The sequence below is a fragment of the Convolutriloba macropyga genome, chromosome 6, assembly GCF_964194025.1.
Source record: "Convolutriloba macropyga chromosome 6, txConMacr16.3, whole genome shotgun sequence".
NCBI classification, from domain to species: Eukaryota; Metazoa; Xenacoelomorpha; order Acoela; family Convolutidae; genus Convolutriloba; species Convolutriloba macropyga.
The window spans coordinates 70608983-70629415 of NC_134473.1; the positions used below are offsets into that span (position 1 = coordinate 70608983).

The window sequence follows — 20433 nt, forward strand, 5'->3', positions numbered from 1 at the left end:
AGAGTCATAATATAAATAAATTTTAATTCGGAAGCGTCGAGCAACTAATCTCAGGACTGTTGTATTAATAAATTTGGCGTCCTCGATCTCTATGGATCAACTACTTCGTCGCGTCTTTTGTAAAAGTTCTTATCGTATCCAGTGCCTAATTTTACGGACAGTTTTTCGAATTCACCCGCATGCGTGCGGGTTACCGTATTGATAGTCGAAGCCGTAATATTACTAGCCTATCTTTATTGAGATAGACCAAAATTGCGAGGTATAAAAGTCAGGGCAGGAAAAATCTGTAATTATTATTAGAAATTGATTGTCTTGCCTTTCAAATAATTCTTAACAATATCGTCTCTTCTGCTCTAGTACCATCTCGCGACATACTCCGTCAAAAGTTTCCGCGGTGATGAAATTAATCGGTTCCATAATGTGGCGATAGATTATACTATCACTTCAGGTAGAGAAATTGCGTATAACTTACGCTCGATTCTTTAAGTTGCAGACAGCTTCTTTGGCTCACTTCCGCGGTCATAGGCATTAACAGTCAAATCCATCTGATTAGGGTTTTGTCGGTAGTATGTGATTTGGCTAGCAAGTAATCTACCCAGCTCAGACGGGTTTGGGAATCGATCCATCTCACGACGAAACTTCTCTATCAGCTCATCCCGTTCTCGCTTCACCCACAACATACCCATCTTAGTATAGAATGACTCTGTATTCTGTGTAAAGAAGTCCTGGAGGGTTGAGTTGAGAGCGGTCATAACCCGAGTGCAAAGCTGAAGAATCCCTGGTAAGCACTACCGTTTGTGTATGCTGAATTTTGTAGGGAAACTACGTGAGCGTATGCAATCATATTCTCACAGCTGGCCATCTTAGCCACTGCAGTCAGAAAATTGTTGCGGTCAGTAGCTAGGGTGATGCTATAGGCAACCTCTGGGTAACTCAAAGTACACATCGGCAGCAATGAAGAATCTAGCCATACCTCGACCACGTATCTACTCTGCAAGAATGTGTGTCACAGAAGTTCCCTTTTCCTCCCTGGCCCACGCAAGCAAGGTACACATGGAACTTGCATACTTCTCACACAGCATACAGTATGAGTTAATTTCTGCCACTGCTTGAGAGCAGTTCTGCACCATTAATTTTCCGCATATTATATTTCTGTACCATAACACTAATTTTTTTAACTAATTAATGGCTTTAATTTGTAGCTAGGTAGGTGACAATTAGAACTGTATAGGTGAGATAACTTTGTACGAGTATTTGAACGATGTAATACCCGAATTTCAGAATCAAGGGCGAATAAATGACCATTTTGAGCAGAATTATTGGCTTCGGCGACAAACTTTTTCTCCTCCCGATTATAAGTGATAGGATACAGACACCATCGTAGGTAATAAACAACCTCGGAGTATTTACGATTTTTCATATTGATAAGTTTCAAGTGCCACTTACTGTAGTAAAGTTGAAATCATGAAATGCAAACCTGAGCTGAGAAAATGTTTGTTTTGTGCAAATAGACACGCATCTGATCACTTTATAAATAAGGGCCACTTGGATTGTCGACTTGAATTGTCGTCAAGCGACAATGACTGAATTTTAATAAGTTAAGATATTACTCATTTACTACTTTTGTTATCAAACAATTCATTTTTTCTATCTCAATAATTTACATAACATAGGTTTTGTCATCATTCGGGTTTATGATGAGAGTAGAGAGGGGGTGTGTAGCGAACATGAAATGGAATTTGAAGGGGGAATACCTCTAGGTGGCGAAACTGCATATATTTAATCTCTTTAGAAAGATCGTAATTTGGACAATCTATTTAAGATAATTACTTCGCGGCTAACTTGAACAGAGTTTAATCCCTTTGTGGAAAGCAGACAATTAGCCGACCAGATTCTTATGACCACAAATGTGCACAGATGATAGCAAAGCTCTAAAATAGATAAAATGAACAAATGACACAAGCTGAGAGGATTTAGGGCTGTCAATTTAGATTGATTAGACAAACAAGCAACCTCTTCTGTGTTCAATGTTCAGTTTAAAGAACAGAATAGGTAAGTAAGTATAGCAAAGTTCAAGGACAATCTGGTTCCCACGACAGCGATTGTGCGCCCACTCCTTTGCTCCCTGCTTCATTAATCGAACCATCTACATCGTCTGCTTAACCCCGATGGAATCTACCCTGAATATAGAGGGAAAAACCTAAGGGGAGCTTAAAACTGAGCTCGAATAATATGTACATAAACAAATAACAATTCATTTTTCTGGACTTTTTTTTCATCTGACAGCGGTATATTATTAGGCAATGCGGTGTCTCATCCACTAACTGGAATTTATGAAATATGCCTCCTTGAACCAATCTTTTGTGAGTGCCGGATAAACTAAGATAGTGTGGCTGTTCGCCGTAACCAGAGTCATAATATACATAAATATTGATTCGGAAGCGTCGGGCAACTAATCTCAGGACTGTTGTATTAATAACTTCGACGTCCTCGATCTCTATAGATCAACTACTTCGTCGCGTCTGTTGTAAAGGTTCTTATCGTATCCAGTGCCTAATTTTACGGACAGTTTTTCGAATTCACCCGCATGCGTGCGGGTTCCCTTATTAATAGTCGAAGCCGTAATATTTCTAGATTCTAGATATATCTTTATTGAGATAGACCAGAATTGCGAGGTATAAAAGTCAGGGCAGCTGAAAAGGAGTGGGCTTTGAAAAATCTGTAATTATTTTTAGAAATTGATTTTCTTTCCTTTTAAATGATTCTTAACAATATCATCTCTTCTGCTCTAGTACCATCTTGCCACATACTCCGTCAAGGGTTTCCGGGGTGATGAAATTAATCGGTTCCTTAATGTGGCGATAGATTATACTCTCATTTCAGGTAGAGAAATTGCGTATAACTTACGCTCGATTCTTTAAGTTGCAGCCAGCTTCTTTGGCCCACTTCCGTGGTCATAGGCATTAACAGTCATATCCATCTGATTAGGGTTTTGTCGGTAGTATGTGATTTGGTTATCAAGTACTCTACCCAGCTGAGACGGGTTTGGGAATCGATCCATCTCACGACGAAACTTCTCTATCAGCTCATCCCGTTCTCGCTTCACCCACAACATACCCATCTTAGTATAGAATGACTCTGTATTCTGTGTAAAGAAGTCCTGGAGGGTTGAGTTGAGAGCGGTCATAATCCCGAGTGCAAAGCTGAAGAATCCCTGGTAAGCACTACCGTTTGTGTATGCTGAATTTTGTAGGGAAACTACGTGAGCGTATGCAATCATATTCTCATAGCTGGCCATCTTAGCCACTGCAGTCAGAAAATTCTTGCGGTCAGCAGCTAGGGTGATGCTATAGGCAACTTCCTGGTAACTCACAAAGTACACATTGGCAGCAATGAAGAATCTAGTCATACCTCGACCACGTATATACTCTTCAAGAATGTGTGTCACAAAAGTTCCCTTTTCCTCCCTGGCCCACGCAAGCAAGGTACACATGGAGCTTGCATACTTTTCACACAGCATACAGTATGAGTTCATTTGTGCCACTGCTTGAGAGCAGTTCTGCACCATTAATTTTCACCATTAAATTTCTGCACATTAAATTTTTGCACCATAACACTAATTTTTGTACTAATTAATGGCTTTAATTTGTAGCTAGGGAGGTGACAATTAGAACTGTGTAGGTGAGATAACTTTGTACGAGTGTTTGAACGATGTAATACCCGAATTTCAGAATCAAGGGCGAATAAATGACCATTTTGAGCAGAATTATTGACTTCGGCGACAAACTTTTTCTCCTCCGGATAATAAGTGAGAGGATACAGACACCATCGTAGGTAATGAACAACCTTGAAGCATTTACGATTTTTTATATTGATAAGTTTCAAGTGCCACTGACTGTAGTAAAGTTGAAATCATGAAATGCAAACCTGAGCTGAGAAAATGTTTGTTTTATGCAAATAGACACGCATCTGATCACTTTATAAATAAGGGCCACTTGGATTGTCGACTTGGATTGTCGTCAAGCGACAATGACTGAATTTTAATAAGTTAAGATATTACTCATTTACTACTTTTGTTATCAAACAATTCATTTTTTCTATCTCAATAATTTACATAACATAGGTTTTGTCATCATTCGGGTTTATGATGAGAGTAGAGAGGGGGTGTGTAGCGAACATGAAATGGAATTTGAAGGGGGAATACCTCTAGGTGGCGAAACTGCATATATTTAATCTCTTTAGAAAGATCGTAATTTGGACAATCTATTTAAGATAATTACTTCGCGGCTAACTTGAACAGAGTTTAATCCCTTTGTGGAAAGCAGACAATTAGCCGACCAGATTCTTATGACCACAAATGTGCACAGATGATAGCAAAGCTCTAAAATAGATAAAATGAACAAATGACACAAGCTGAGAGGATTTAGGGCTGTCAATTTAGATTGATTAGACAAACAAGCAACCTCTTCTGTGTTCAATGTTCAGTTTAAAGAACAGAATAGGTAAGTAAGTATAGCAAAGTTCAAGGACAATCTGGTTCCCACGACAGCGATTGTGCGCCCACTCCTTTGCTCCCTGCTTCATTAATCGAACCATCTACATCGTCTGCTTAACCCCGATGGAATCTACCCTGAATATAGAGGGAAAAACCTAAGGGGAGCTTAAAACTGAGCTCGAATAATATGTACATAAACAAATAACAATTCATTTTTCTGGACTTTTTTTTCATCTGACAGCGGTATATTATTAGGCAATGCGGTGTCTCATCCACTAACTGGAATTTATGAAATATGCCTCCTTGAACCAATCTTTTGTGAGTGCCGGATAAACTAAGATAGTGTGGCTGTTCGCCGTAACCAGAGTCATAATATACATAAATATTGATTCGGAAGCGTCGGGCAACTAATCTCAGGACTGTTGTATTAATAACTTCGACGTCCTCGATCTCTATAGATCAACTACTTCGTCGCGTCTGTTGTAAAGGTTCTTATCGTATCCAGTGCCTAATTTTACGGACAGTTTTTCGAATTCACCCGCATGCGTGCGGGTTCCCTTATTAATAGTCGAAGCCGTAATATTTCTAGATTCTAGATATATCTTTATTGAGATAGACCAGAATTGCGAGGTATAAAAGTCAGGGCAGCTGAAAAGGAGTGGGCTTTGAAAAATCTGTAATTATTTTTAGAAATTGATTTTCTTTCCTTTTAAATGATTCTTAACAATATCATCTCTTCTGCTCTAGTACCATCTTGCCACATACTCCGTCAAGGGTTTCCGGGGTGATGAAATTAATCGGTTCCTTAATGTGGCGATAGATTATACTCTCATTTCAGGTAGAGAAATTGCGTATAACTTACGCTCGATTCTTTAAGTTGCAGCCAGCTTCTTTGGCCAACTTCCGTGGTCATAGGCATTAACAGTCATATCCATCTGATTAGGGTTTTGTCGGTAGTATGTGATTTGGTTATCAAGTACTCTACCCAGCTGAGACGGGTTTGGGAATCGATCCATCTCACGACGAAACTTCTCTATCAGCTCATCCCGTTCTCGCTTCACCCACAACATACCCATCTTAGTATAGAATGACTCTGTATTCTGTGTAAAGAAGTCCTGGAGGGTTGAGTTGAGAGCGGTCATAATCCCGAGTGCAAAGCTGAAGAATCCCTGGTAAGCACTACCGTTTGTGTATGCTGAATTTTGTAGGGAAACTACGTGAGCGTATGCAATCATATTCTCATAGCTGGCCATCTTAGCCACTGCAGTCAGAAAATTCTTGCGGTCAGCAGCTAGGGTGATGCTATAGGCAACCTCTTGCTAACTCACAAAGTACACATTGGCAGCAATGAAGAATCTAGTCATACCTCGACCACGTATATACTCTTCAAGAATGTGTGTCACAAAAGTTCCCTTTTCCTCCCTGGCCCACGCAAGCAAGGTACACATGGAGCTTGCATACTTTTCACACAGCATACAGTATGAGTTCATTTGTGCCACTGCTTGAGAGCAGTTCTGCACCATTAATTTTCACCATTAAATTTCTGCACATTAAATTTTTGCACCATAACACTAATTTTTGTACTAATTAATGGCTTTAATTTGTAGCTAGGGAGGTGGCAATTAGAACTGTGTAGGTGAGATAACTTTGTACGAGTGTTTGAACGATGTAATACCCGAATTTCAGAATCAAGGGCGAATAAATGACCATTTTGAGCAGAATTATTGACTTCGGCGACAAACTTTTTCTCCTCCGGATAATAAGTGAGAGGATACAGACACCATCGTAGGTAATGAACAACCTTGAAGCATTTACGATTTTTTATATTGATAAGTTTCAAGTGCCACTGACTGTAGTAAAGTTGAAATCATGAAATGCAAACCTGAGCTGAGAAAATGTTTGTTTTATGCAAATAGACACGCATCTGATCACTTTATAAATAAGGGCCACTTGGATTGTCGACTTGGATTGTCGTCAAGCGACAATGACTGAATTTTAATAAGTTAAGATATTACTCATTTACTACTTTTGTTATCAAACAATTCATTTTTCTATCTCAATAATTTACCCTGATGGAATCTACCCTGAAAACTAAGAGAAAAACGAAAGGGGAACTTAAAACTGAGTTCCAATAAGTTGTATATAGACAAATAATAATTCACGTTTCTGGCCTTTGTGTTATCTCACAGCGGTATATTATTGGGTAATGCGGTGTCTCCTCCACTAACTGGATTTTATGAAATATTTATCCTTGAACCAATCTCTTGTGAGTGCCGGATAAACTAAGATAGTGCGGCTGTTCGCCGTAACCAGAGTCATAATTTACATAAATATTAATTCGGAAGCGTCGAGCAACTAATCTCAGGACTGTTGTATTAATAAACTTGACTTCCTCGATCTCTATAGATCAACTACTTTGTTGCGTCTGTTGTAAAGGTTCTTATCGTATCCAGTGCGTAGTTTTACGGACAGTTTTTCGAATTCACCCGCATGCGTGCGGGTTCCCGTAATAATAGTCGAAAGACAGGCACTGACGCAATTGTATTTCGTATGCCTGACGTCTAATGCGATAGGCTAGTTTTGTGAAGTAACAGTCAGGGCAGCTGAAATGGAGTGGGCTTGTGAAGTCTGCAATTAAAAAGGTTTTAACTTTTAAATAATTCATAACGGTATCTTCTTTTCAGCTCTAGTGTCATCTGGCGACATACACCGTCAGGGTTTCCGTGGCGATGAAATTAATCGGTTCCTTAATGTGGCGATAGATTATACTCTCATTTCAGGTAGAGAAATTGCGTATATAACTTTCGCTCGATTCTTTTTGCATAAAACTAAATTTTTGACTAATGAATGGCTTTAATTTGTAGCTGGGTAGGTGGCCGTTAGAACTGTGAAGATGGTGAGATATCTTCGTACGAGCTTTATCTTCTTTTAATCTTCTTTGTTATACCTGAATTATAGAACCAAGAGTGAATAAATGATCATTTTTGACTAGAATTTTTGGCTTCGACGACGAACTCTTCTTCTCCTCCGGATGATAATTGAGGGGATACAGACCCGATCGTAGGTAAAGAACAACCTCGAAGTATTTAAGATTTTTCATATTGATAAGATTTAAGTGCCACTGACTGTAGTAAAGTTGAAATTGTGAAAAACGAACCTGACCTGAGAAAATGTTTGGTTTATACAATTAGACACGCATCTGATCACTTTATAAATAAGGGCCAAGGCCGATCACTCGCCCAATTTGGTAGTTATTTTAAGCGGACGTCAACCAATTTTTAATGCCATGTACACCGATTGTCTTCTCGGGCTTCTATATTTTCGGGCCAATTCGACTGCCCACTCCGAGTTATTAGCACCGGAATTAGCGTGAATTGAAGTTTCTTGATATTTTGAATAGGAAAATGAATGTTTAAGCGCGATAGAAGGTATTTGAACCGTTGCAATGGGTCTTAAGTCTAGAGTATGGTACGAGGTGTTCTGGTTAAGATAAGTTTTTGGGTTTTCCGCTGTAAATTGGATCTTTTTGCTAGTGGATAGTTAGCACTTGTAGGGAAATAGTAATTTCTCGAAAAGTTGCAGTCGGATTGACGTGAAAATTAGACGCGGGAATCCGCCCGAGTTTGAAGTCAATTTTGAACCCCGCCCCTACAAATCCCCGTGGAACCCCCACACGCGAGTGCTGCGGGTCGTGAAATTGGAATTGCTCGTGGAGTATTGGTAGTAACCTCATAATTTTTTGAGGGTGAACCTTTTCAAGGGCTTTCTAATGGTGCTATTTTTAACTTCCGGGTACGACCGAAATTCGGTGCTTCGGGATCACCCGAGTGCGGGGAAATTGGCTTCTTTGAGCGGCCAAATGACTTCGAAATGGTAATAATATGAGAACCTGAGACCGAGTGACAAAAAAATAGCCACCACGGTAAATTTTGACACTCGGATATTTCGGTTTTCGGCGCCCACGAATCCATTAAAAACTTCAAATTGCAAACGACTGCTAACGATTTATATTAGGATAATAATTCTTGGCGTGGAACTAGTTGGCACCTTACAGCTCCTAAATATTTTTATTACGAGGTGATTTTGACCCCTAGAACACGGTATAAGACCGGTTGTATTTTGTTTCCCTGTGGAACACACACGAGACATGTGCGAATGTACTGCTCGTATCCTATCAAGAGTTAGGTCATAAAAATTTGTGGGTATGTGCACCTGTGTATGGACTTTCCGCGACAATATTTATTTTCATCACCTTGACGCCCTCATCCATGATAATGACCCCTAATTGACCGGGGAATTTTCGGTTTTTGACTGGTTTTTGTAAGGGGAATTGCATGGAATGACGGGAAAAGCACCCCGAGCCATTTTTTTAGCTTTAGGTGGCTTTACTTAGTGAAATAATCATGAATGGAAAACAATGGCCTTTGAAGAACAATAGTGATACAATCAGTTCGGCGACAAACTGAAGTGCGCAAACAGATCGACAAGAATCGCAAATTTTGACGTGATGTGTTTGTTTAACGAATGGTATCCCTCCCACGGATGTCTCAGTTAGACATAAATGATTTAGGTAAGATAACGTTAACCGAAAATTAGAAAGATTTAATCAGGTGATCGAGCTAAAGTTAGGAGAAAAAGAACTGAGCTAGAGAGCAGTTGGTTTAGTGAGACTAAACCTTTGAAATTAATTTGAAGTTGCAAGACCAGTCGGAGAAATATGGGAAATTTGGTTTCTAGAAAATTCGAATGGTTCACGAAAGAGTTTGAAGTTAAACAAAGTTATTCGCAATAACATTCTTTCACTATTGTTGGTCGCTTGAGAGATTTGTTTGAATTAGTAATGTGGGGCAGCCATTCGTATCCCTTTTAAGCTTGCTAGAGTGGACGAGGGCAAATATCGGAGAAGAGACAAGGTGGCGCTTGCTTTATCTTTTTTCTTTTTAACCTTCGGTTTGTTACCAAAATAAGGTTGATCGATCTTCTGGGCGACGAAATCCCCTCACTGTTAGCCTAGCTGAAGTTCAGAAGACGACACCTTCTAAAGGGAAAAATCCAAAACTCTTACAAAGAGCTTTTGAAATCTCCAGACAATTTTAGAACACCTATAACCCTGTGAGAACATGTCCTAAAACATTTTCGATAAAAACATGTCTTAAAATGATTTTAACTGTATTTTACATAGTCGTTTTTAATTTTCATTCGATGTGGTGCTATTAGTTGAATTGACATGTTTCATTCAATTATTTTGTTTATCTAGGAACAGCTGATTGTCTTTGACCAAGTCAACATATTGATAACATTGTTTTTAGTCTGCTTTTTTCGTTTTGCTCATTTTCATTTTATTTGGTGATCTCTTGAGATACGTTTTATATATCGCTTTTGTCCAGGAGATCTAATTGTGAAGAAGCATAAGTTCTTATAACTTTGCTTTGATGTCTATGATGACCATATACATTGAGTTGTACACTCTTTAGAATGGTATATAATGATAGTTCCACCTTATATTAGACGATAGAAATCATTATCAACGCTGAAATGCGAATTACTATGTCTTAAATTTATGTCAACCAGCAAAATTGCTCTTGACGTAAAGAGACAGAACAAAGTTATCCTCCTATTATTGCGATACAATTATTGAATCGTTCTTTAGAGTCCTGAAATTTTATTTGACTTTTTTTTAGCTGATTGAAGTCACTTAATAATCAACTACTTCTTCACTTCATATAGAATGCATTTTTTCAGAGAGGAGGATGGAGTGAGAATGAATGGAGGAAATATTTGGTTCCTTGAAAAGAAACAACTTAACTACAATTTGTAGTCAGTCATTGACACCAGATGTTGCGGCGTGAATAAACCACAAGAAAACCAACAACAACAACAAATTGCTCCTTACTTCAATGAATGTTTCTCTTTTCTCCTAATATTGTGTTGTAAACTAAATTTCTCTCAAATGATGGAAGTTTAGTATAAACAATTTTCGTATTAGCTATTTTCCGTTTACAGTTTAGCTATCCTAAATTAGAACGAAATTCTTCAAATTTTTTATGAGCTTTCTTTGTGGGTTGTACATTTTGTCATTTTGCAGCAGCATAATTGTGCTAAAATTAACCCAAGTCCGACGAAGTTCTTCATGGTTTAGATGTTTATCGATAGTGAAAGTTGTTCGTGCCTAGTTATTGTTGTTTAGAAGACATTTATTGTCGATCGCTCTTTGCTTCATAAGCAAATCTACTATTGGATGTAATTACAGATATGCTCTAATTTGATTCACAATATTATAATCTTGAACGTTTTTCCATATTGCTTACTCCGTAAATTATACCGTTCGTTTTTATTGCTCATATTGACCGCTTCAATTTGATTGTTTAAATAAAGATGGCAGTCAAAATATCAAATGGATCCGATAACGGAGATTCGAAAGACTCGAGTCTCAATTCATCCGGATTACTGAGTTCAGAACAGTCAACCTTCACGCAATCAAAGGCCAATGATGGTAATCGGAACGGACCTTTTGTAGCGTTATCAACTAGCCCGGATTCAGTGCCCAAATCAACAGGGTCTGGGAGCGAAGCTGCGGCAGGTAATTCACAAGTTAACGGACTAGGTGCTAGTGACGTAAGCAATTTTGAGGAGTCTGGAGGGCTTGACGATAGCTCCTACTTGGCTGCGTCTTTTGGAAGTTCAACTGTGGTCTCAAATGAAGAAAGCCATGAACCAAACAGGACAATGCGATTGAGAAGCGAAACAGTAGCTAATGGGTCTGTAACAGGAAACGCCGAAATTGCGGCCTCGACAAATTCTACAGAGGCTAGTCCTAATTCTGGAAGCATTAATTCCTCGGAAACAAAATCGAATCGCGACAACTCTGTTCTGACCGATACGTCACTAGAAAGTAGCAGTGCTTCTCCACACGGCGTGCAACAATTTTCATCAGCTCAGCTTTCTGTTAGTGTCCCGAAGCAGGCGCTTTTGAACTCGCCAGCTATGGAACCAAAACTGACGGCTTCCGGGTCTGTTAGTCAGAAGTCGGGTTCAAAGCGGAAGCAGGATCCGAGGAAGGCGTCAGTGGCCAACAGTGGTAGCAAGTCCTCTGGGTCTTTATTCTCCAACATATTTTCATCTTCGTATCAGAAGATTGTGGATGATTTTGAGAAGTTGTTGGGAATGAATGGTGAGAAGAAACAAGGTATTTTGCTGACCAATTACAACTGTGCTCTACAGACGGATCCGGGATTATTAGAGCAAGGTGAGATAAGATTAGGTTTTTAATAGCCGCCCTCATCTTCTCAGCCGGCTATTATAGCGCTCCTATTTTTTTTAATAGCCGCCCTCATCTTCTCAGCCGGCTATTATAGCGCTCCTATTTTTTTTTACAGTTCAAAAAATTTGAATTGTATTGGGGCGCTGTCTTTTTTTTAAGATCTGTTCACACATTTTCGTGATTTTTGAAGTCAAATTGGAGTAGTGATTTTGGTCACGCCGAAACAGGAAGTGGAGCGAAAAAGCGAGTGGTTTTGCGGCGTGAATTTTTTTCGCTCTAAATTTAAAGTAGAGTGAGAAAACGGTGTTTGAACAAAATTTTACTTTCTCGCTAGTGGTTTTTTGTTCACATGCGGCAATTTCACTTTGATTTTTACTGTTTTTTTTATTTTTCGGATCGGATTTTTTTCTAAATGGTTTTTCCAATCCATTCATAGTCCGGTTTAGGTCTAGTTTTTTTAGTCAATTAAAATTCTTTGAATTGTACGTCAGGACTTGTCCTGCTATGTTTTTTTACTTCGTCGAATAAAAAAATGTTTCGCTTTACCTCATTTTGCCGCCTTTTCAACCTTGCGTGAAATCTTTTTGACTTCTCTAGGCTAGTTTCTCTCTTCTCTCATTCTGCTAAAAGTGATTTTGAACATCAGTTGCTCAGCAAAGCAATTCAAAATGAACAGAGTCAGTATAAAAAATTGAAGTCAGAAGTAGAAACGGGATAAACCCATAAAGCCCAATTTTAGATGCCCGCTATTTGAACGTCGTTCCTATGTCTTAGTTACCATCTCTAATGCTTATTGGTATTGATAGTAGCCCCTGTAGCCTCTCTCTAAGAAACAGAAGTACGTTATGTTCAACTACGAAATGCCATCAAAATAAATCGGACTTAAAAAATGTTTTTGTACAAAAATCTTTTTTTTTTCAATATCTTCTATTCTTTCAATCCAAATCATGCTTATTGGAATCAACGGCGGCTATTTTCCGGCAATCTGCCGGGTATGTTTGTTTTTATTCGCTAAGCAGGATATGCTATCCCAGGCGTTTTCATTTTCCGAAGTATCAGGGATAGTTCGTCAGGGATAATTGTGAAGTTTTTGATTTAGTGATGGAAAGTAACGATCGACGCTTGAAATTTTGCAGTTATAAGTTTAGTAGATTTCACAATTTTTCTTTTCGACTTCACTGTTAACAAAAAGCAGGTGTATTGTTGAAGAGTAGATAGATTTTGTTAGGAAAGCTTTAATTTATCGATATACCGTCATTTTTTTTTACCGAGAATCCTAGAATCTTTTAAATTTTGTCTTTTCAGGCAAGTTGTACGTGACGTCACAGGGTCTGTATTTCAACTCAATGATCCGCAGGAAACTTGTCATGTTCATCAGCTTCAGAGAAATCGAAGTACTTAAGAAACATCAGGTATGACACATCAAATCAAGATCTAACATAAGAATTAATGCTAATATAAATTGTGTATTATAACATAAGCTTGACATAGTTTGAAAAGAAGCTGTACTTGTTCAACGTAAACTTGACTAGAGAGATGAAGCCTTGAGGAAGAAGAAAGAACGAGTGAACAAGTTATTAGAGTTAGCATGCTTGGATTCGAATTTACTATTGGTCCTTTTTCACTGTGTTTGCTTAGACCCCCCCCCCCCTCAACAATCAAAAATTTTAAGGTACAGCTAAAAACAGTTCACATAGAAATGGAATGAGTATTTAGGGGTGGAATCTAATGTGTATTTGGTGGCTGGCAAATGCGCCTCAAGTACGCCCACTGTCTTTTGTCTTCATATCTTTTGCACCAAGTTCTTGGCAGTACACTACAATTGCTGACTGTGAATAAAATTGGTGTAATCCATTGAAACCTTCCGCCACATAGCTTTTCTGGTCACTTATTTAGACGGCAGATCCAAACGCTCAAAAATTTAACTTTCAGGTTCATTGCACTTGTTTTTGGGGTCTTTTTCGAAAATTATTTTGCTAATATTTTGCAACAGGTAATGGTGGTGTTCCCCACTGCAATAATGGTGGCTAAGAAGGACGGATCCAATACAGTGTTTGCTTCCTTTGCTAGTAGGGACAAGAGCCTCACTCTCATCAACCACTACTTCAAGTGCTACCAAAAAGATCCATTCTACTTCGAAAATGGCAAAGAGGAGCTACTCTTTAAAGAGCTCAACCGAAACTACGGTTAGCATTAGTTGCTGATTGCACAAGTTCATTTTAGAGAGTTGTACAAACTTGCTTTTATTCAACCTCAGCCCAAGATCTGACGCTTTTTACTGGTAAGTGTTCCGTCGGCATAAAAATGTGACTGGCAAGTGTTTGATTTGAAAATTAACGTTGTTATAAATAAAAAATAATAAGAATTTTTTTCCGAAGATCAACGAGCAATAGCTTATCTCAAGGGACAGTTCACGCAAACAGCATTTCAATCTATATTTAAAGGGATCCACATAACCGGATCTTCAATTCTTGTGCAACTGACCACACAATTGGCAAATTGCCGCAATGTTCACGTAGTCGGGATTATCTCGTTTTGGATCAGTTGTTACTGTGATTCCTGAACTCTCATTGAAGAGTTATGTACAAATGCATTGGTTACATGCTTCAATGATCCCAAAGTGAATGAGATACTTTGACGGCTTCTTCGATCAAGATATCCTAAAATTTTCGGCCGCAAAGTTTCCTCTGTCAACAAAGAAAGCCCTCATCATCTTCGCTCATAATTGGTGCTCAAGATATGTATGAATTGCATATTAATACATGTCTTAAGCACCAATTATGAGCAAAGATGATCAGGCTAGAGAGCTTTTCTTTGCTGGCTGTTATTGCAGTAGCATCCCAATCTGAAACTAGATTTCGTTTTTTTTATTTATATAGGACGTAAGTTTCAACCGCCAGCTGCAAAGGATTCTGACAACGACGAGAATGAAAACGAGAACAGTCCGGTAGAATCAGAGAACAGTTCTCCAGAATCAAACAATACGCGCAGTGCACAGCCTGCTGAAAGTCAAGCTGTTTACCCGAATATCCTTCATAGTGAAGCTACAACTACAAGTGTCAATGTGGTTGCATCGAGCGCCTCTGTCAATGAAGTTCCCGAGAAGAAACCCAAGGTTTCGACTATTTTCTCAGCATACAATTGCTTTTTTTAAATAGACAGGAAGTGGAGCAAAAAAGCGAGTGGTTTTGCGGCGTGAATTTTTTCGCTCTAATTTCAAAGTGGAGTGAGAAAACGGTGTTTGAACAAAAATTCTTTCTCTCTAGTGATTTTCTGTTCACATGCTGCAATTTCACTTTACTCTTTTTTCGATTTTTTGGATCGGATTTTTTCTAAATGGTTTTCTCAATCCATTCATAGTTCATTCTAGGCCTATTTTTTTGTTTGAACCAAAATTCCATTTCTCGCTAGTGGTGTTTTGTTCTAATGCGGCATTTTGACATTGATTTTGTTTTTTAATCTGATTTTTTCAGAAAGCGTTTTCTCAATTCTTTTTTAGTCCGTTATAGGTCTAATTTTTAATAGCCGCCCTCATCTTCTCAGCCGGCTATTATTGCGCTCGTATTTTTTTTTACTTCGTCAAACTTTTTTTCGCTTTACCACTTTGCCGCTTTTTCGACATTTTGCGTGAAATCTTTTTGACTTCTCTAGGCTAGTTTCTCTCTTCTCTCATTCTGCTAAAAGTGAATTTGAACATCAGTTGCTAAGCAAAGCAATTCAAAATGAACAGAGTCGGTATAAAAAATTGAAGTCAGAAATAGAAACGGGATAAACCCATAAAGCCCAATTTTAGATGCCCGCTATTTCAACGTCGTTCCTATAAGTCTTAGTTACCACCTCTAATGCTTATTGGTGTTGATAGTAGCCCCTGTAGCCTCTCTCTAAGAAATAGAAGTATGTTCAACTACGAAATGCCATCAAAATAAATCGGACTTAAAAAATATTTTTGTACAAAAATCTTTTTTTTTTCAATATATTCTATTCGTTCAATCCCAATCATGCTGATTGGAATCAACGGCGGCTATTTTCCGGCAATCTGCCGGGTATGTTTTGTTTAGTCAATGAAAATTCTTTGAATTGCACGTTAGGACTTGTGCTGCTATGTTTTTTTATTTCGTGGTCAAGATTTCACGACCATATAACGTCACAACCACTTCAGATTTGCTTTTTGTTCATTCGATCATGCAATGTCATTTTAAGTGGAGCGAGTTTTTTTGTTCATTCGCGTGATTAAATTTTTGGTCACATGTGACTTGCCTCACTCTCAAAAATGACTTCCTCTCTCTGAAATTGTCTTTTTAAAATTTAATTCAAAGAGATAACGTCAAGTGAGTTTATGTTACCCTAATTGAAGGTTATTTATGAGCAGCTAATAGAAGCTTCAATAAGTTATACAGATTCATAATCAAAATATAACATCTCAGCATTTAATGAAAATTCTTCTTTTTTCGTCTCCTTTTACTATCTTTTTGAGATTGCAGATCTACAAAGCTATTGCGCCTATTTTCTGGCAATCTGCGAGCTATGTTTGTTAAATTGTTTTTTTGTTCACGGTGTGTTATAAGTGAGGAAAGAATCTTTTAACTGGATAAATCTTCCAACTTTTAACAAATATTTATGATACTGGTTTCTTGGATAATTCACGTGATCATAAGGAATAGATGACTTTAATTGGGAAAGAGAAAAATTCAGTATGAATTGAATTTTGCATTCAGTTTTCATTAATGCAAGTCACATGTGACCAAAAATTTAATCACGCGAATGAACAAAAAGTTTCGCTCCACTTAAAATGACATTGCATGATCGAATGAACAAAAAGCAAATCTGAAATGGTTGTGACGCTTTGTAGATCTGCAATCTCAAAAAGATAGTAAAAGGAGACGAATATAACGTCACAACCACTTCAGATTTGCTTTTTGTTCATTCGATCATGCAATGTCATTTTAAGTGGAGCGAGTTTTTTTGTTCATTCGCGTGATTAAATTTTTGGTCACATGTGACTTGCCTCACTCTCAAAAATGACTTCCTCTCTCTGAAATTGTCTTTTTAAAATTTAATTCAAAGAGATAACGTCAAGTGAGTTTATGTTACCCTAATTGAAGGTTATTTAAGAGCAGCTAATAGAAGCTTCAATAAGTTATACAGATTCATAATCAAAATATAACATCTCAGCATTTAATGAAAGTTCTTCTTTTTTGGTCTCCTTTTACTATCTTTTTGAGATTGCAGATCTACAAAGCTATTGCGGCTATTTTCTGGCAATCTGCGAGCTATGTTTGTTAAATTGTTTTTTTGTTCACGGTATGTTATAAGTGAGGAAAGAATCTTTTAACTGGATAAATCTTTCAACTTTTAACAAATATTTATGATACTGGTTTCTTGAATAATTCACGTGATCATCATAAGGAATAGATGACTTTAATTGGGAAAGAGAAAAATTCAGTATGAATTGAATTTTGCATTCAGTTTTCATTATAGCTGTGAAGCTGTAAGCTGCGGGGCGCTGTGTTGCGGTGCTCTTAGTTTTTATTACAATTCAAAGAATTTGAATTGTATTGGGGCGCTGTCTTACGACTCGAAGAGGAGTATTGGAAAATTCTTTTTTAAATCAATTTCATTGGAGTGAAATTTGAAGCAGGAAATGAACCACGTGAAAAAATGTGGAGCGACTTTGCTGCCGAACAAAATGAAGAGTGGAGCGAGAAGAGAGCGGAGTTTTTCATATCTCTGTTTTCTAGAGCGAGAAATTGTGGTGTAAAAAAAATTTTGTAAGCCTGCGAAATTTTCACGTGCGGCATTTTAAAGCAGTATTTTTCATTTTTTTTGGTTAACAGGTTTGGTTATGATTTTGTTGTAATTTAAGTCTAGTTTTGTTTGTGTTTTGAAGGTTTCTGGAAATTAATTTGAATTTTATGCTAATTTGGAGGTTTTCATTTATTCTGCTGTTTTTTGGGTTAATTTTTGCGATTTTTTTGACGATTATTTTCTTTCCTGCCTCAAATGGGTATTGAAAACATCTTAATCACTTGAGCAATTTTTAGATAACAAGGGGTTAGAGTTTTGTGGATATGAAGTTTTCGTTTTTTTCTGTTTTTTAGACAATTTCTTAGCCTATTATGACTTGCCTATAGTTTTGCGAATTTCTGGATACCCTTTTGGCTGAAATTTTGTTTGGAATTGGAGCAAAGGAATTTTTGTTTGGATTTATGTGCTTTCGTAATAATTTTTTTTTACATTAATTCTCCAGTTTTTTAGTTTGTAAGAGCTTATTTTTCATGCGGTGGCTTCAAGTATTTCTAAAAATTTCTCATAAGTGGTTATTTTAGGCAGAGTTAATTATTTCCGGATCTCAATTTATGACATAGTTTGATCCTTTTTTCTCATATTTTAACAGATTTGATTTTCCTGCTTTTACTTTTTCGTTTTATAGTTTTGCTTCAAGATAATCATGAATTAGTGGAAGAACGTTTTGTTTGACGAGTAGTTGGATGGCGTTTAAGTGGATTACCTCTTCGAATCGTTTCCGGAATTTATCCGGCTATGTTTTTTTTAAGATCTGTTCACATTTTCATCATTTTTGAAGTCGAACTGAATTATTTTGGTCACGCCTAAACAGGAAGTGGAACGAGAAAGCGAGTGGTTTTGCGGCGTGAAATTTTAAATCGCTCTAATTTTAAAAGGGTTTTTTGTTCACATGCGGCGTTTTCACTTTGATTTTTTCTGTTCAATTTTTTGGATTGGATTTTTTCAAGCGTTTTTCCAAGTCATTCATAGTTCAATTTAGGCCTAGTTTATTGTTTGAACCAAGTTTCCATTCTCGCTAGTGGTTTTTTCATTTTGACATTGATATTTAGTCAATGAAAATTCTTTGAATTGTACGTCATGTCTTGTCCTGTTATGTTTTTTGTTTCGTCTGACGCTCTTTTTCGTTTTACATTTGTTCACACAGCAAAGCTGAAGGTTAAATTTTCCGAATGAACTCTTCCTCTCACGAACGGCGTTTGCGCGCGTGACGTCATTTATGTCTCTCTCTCTCTCTCTCTCTCTCTCTCTCTCTCTCTCTCTCTCTCTCTCTCTCTCTCTCTCTCTCGCTCTCGCTCTCTCGCTCTCTCTCTCTCTCTCTTTCTCTCTCTCTCTCTCTCTCCCTCTCTATCTCTCTAGCAAAGATTTTAAGTTCATTTTCGTTATTAGATTTTGATCATACGTGACTTACTTGACTCTATAAAATGAATTTTACACTTTAAATTTTTTTTCATTTGAATTAGTTTAAGGTCAAAACAACTCATATGTGCAGTGAAGGTCATTAATAAGAGGCTTCTGTGGAATGAAATTTAACAAGCTATAATAATTTATCGCAGAATTTTTCACCTAGCTTTTTGAGCGGCGTCTATTTTTTTTCAATTTAGATCTGTGTCTGTTTCTATCTCTATTTTACGGCACGCAAGTCTATTCTTTCGCAGCTCTTCAGGCAATCTGTCGGCTATGTTTCAGATTTGACCTGAATTATAAATGTGATAATAAACCTCTGACCTGATAAGGTCAGATAAAGCTTTGACCTGGATTATTAATTGCTCTCAAACAAAGTTTGTAGCAATTATATTAGTCATGTGGTCTTTTTTATGAGAATTTTTGCTTGACCAATTTTTCTTGGCCCTCAAAAACGGGTAACGCCTGGAGGTCATTAAGATAGTTCTTAGCCTTCCACCTTATTAGTCTCTAAGAATGCGATTCAACAAAACTGTTTTCAGGAGACAATTTGTGTTCCTAAAAATTTGTGTCCCTCACCCCTCCCCCACCCCCACTCAGCTCACTCTCCCGAACCCAAATGCTAGCATCCTTCAGCCTCAGCGGGCTATTACCGCTCGCTGATCGTTTAAAAGCAGTTCGACCGACGTTATTCGGTGATGTTTTTGAGCTTTTTTTGTAATATCCGCGAAACGATATCCAGAGGCTAAATATCCATGCCTTTTTACAATTCATTGTTCGTTTGTCTTTGTACAATTCGTTGTCCGAGAGAAAAGTTTTGACTTTTCTTTAGAGATGAAATGTTTTTATTGCTGCAAAGCTGTAAGCTTAGCGTAGCTGTTTTGGGGTGCTCTTGATTTTCTCGGACTCGAAGAGGAATATTGGTATTCTATAAATTTTTAACTGGAGCATGTGTGTTCATGACTTGATTTTTGATTACTTAGTTTTTGAACCTCGACTTCTGTTTTAGAACTTTGACTTAAGTTTTAGAATTTTGGATTTTAACAGTAGCTTTCAAATCTAGTTCCTTTTGGCTGAATATGACTATAGGTTTTTTCCAGGATTTCCCTGTCTGTGTCTTTTCACGATCTGTTATGATAATTTGAGGGGTAATTTGATAATTTGATCTGTTTTGATAATTTGATAATTCAAATTTGAGGGGTGATCTTGGTCACGCCTAACCCAATAAGCGGGGCGAAGAGGGGGATGGTTTTGCGGCTTGAAAGGTTTAAAGTCAGCCATTGACATCAGTCGGCTATATGAAACGAACATCAAGATTTGCTGCAGGTTGATGTCAGGGTAGATGTTCCTCAGACAGAGAGACCCAGAGAGCAGAGACGGGTTGGCCCCAGACGCAAAGAAGTGGATACAAGTTTGGAAGTTGTGACCGCAGAAATCAACGCAAAGACACTCACACGCGAAGAGGGGTAAG

The 20433-nt window shown here is 37.7% G+C and overlaps 1 protein-coding gene across 1 annotated transcript in view; it reads left to right on the plus strand.

The window, feature by feature from the left end:
* The first annotated feature begins 9534 nt into the window (after positions 1-9534).
* LOC142340577 (uncharacterized) overlaps positions 9535-20433 on the plus strand; it is a 31549-nt gene continuing 20650 nt past the window's right edge. The window contains exons 1-5 of the mRNA XM_075391249.1: positions 9535-11741; positions 13062-13168; positions 13750-13942; positions 14636-14871; positions 20289-20428. Of these exons, the coding sequence (XP_075247364.1) occupies positions 10871-11741; positions 13062-13168; positions 13750-13942; positions 14636-14871; positions 20289-20428 (1547 nt within the window). The 5' untranslated portion in view covers positions 9535-10870. The remainder of the gene's footprint in view (positions 11742-13061; positions 13169-13749; positions 13943-14635; positions 14872-20288; positions 20429-20433) is intronic.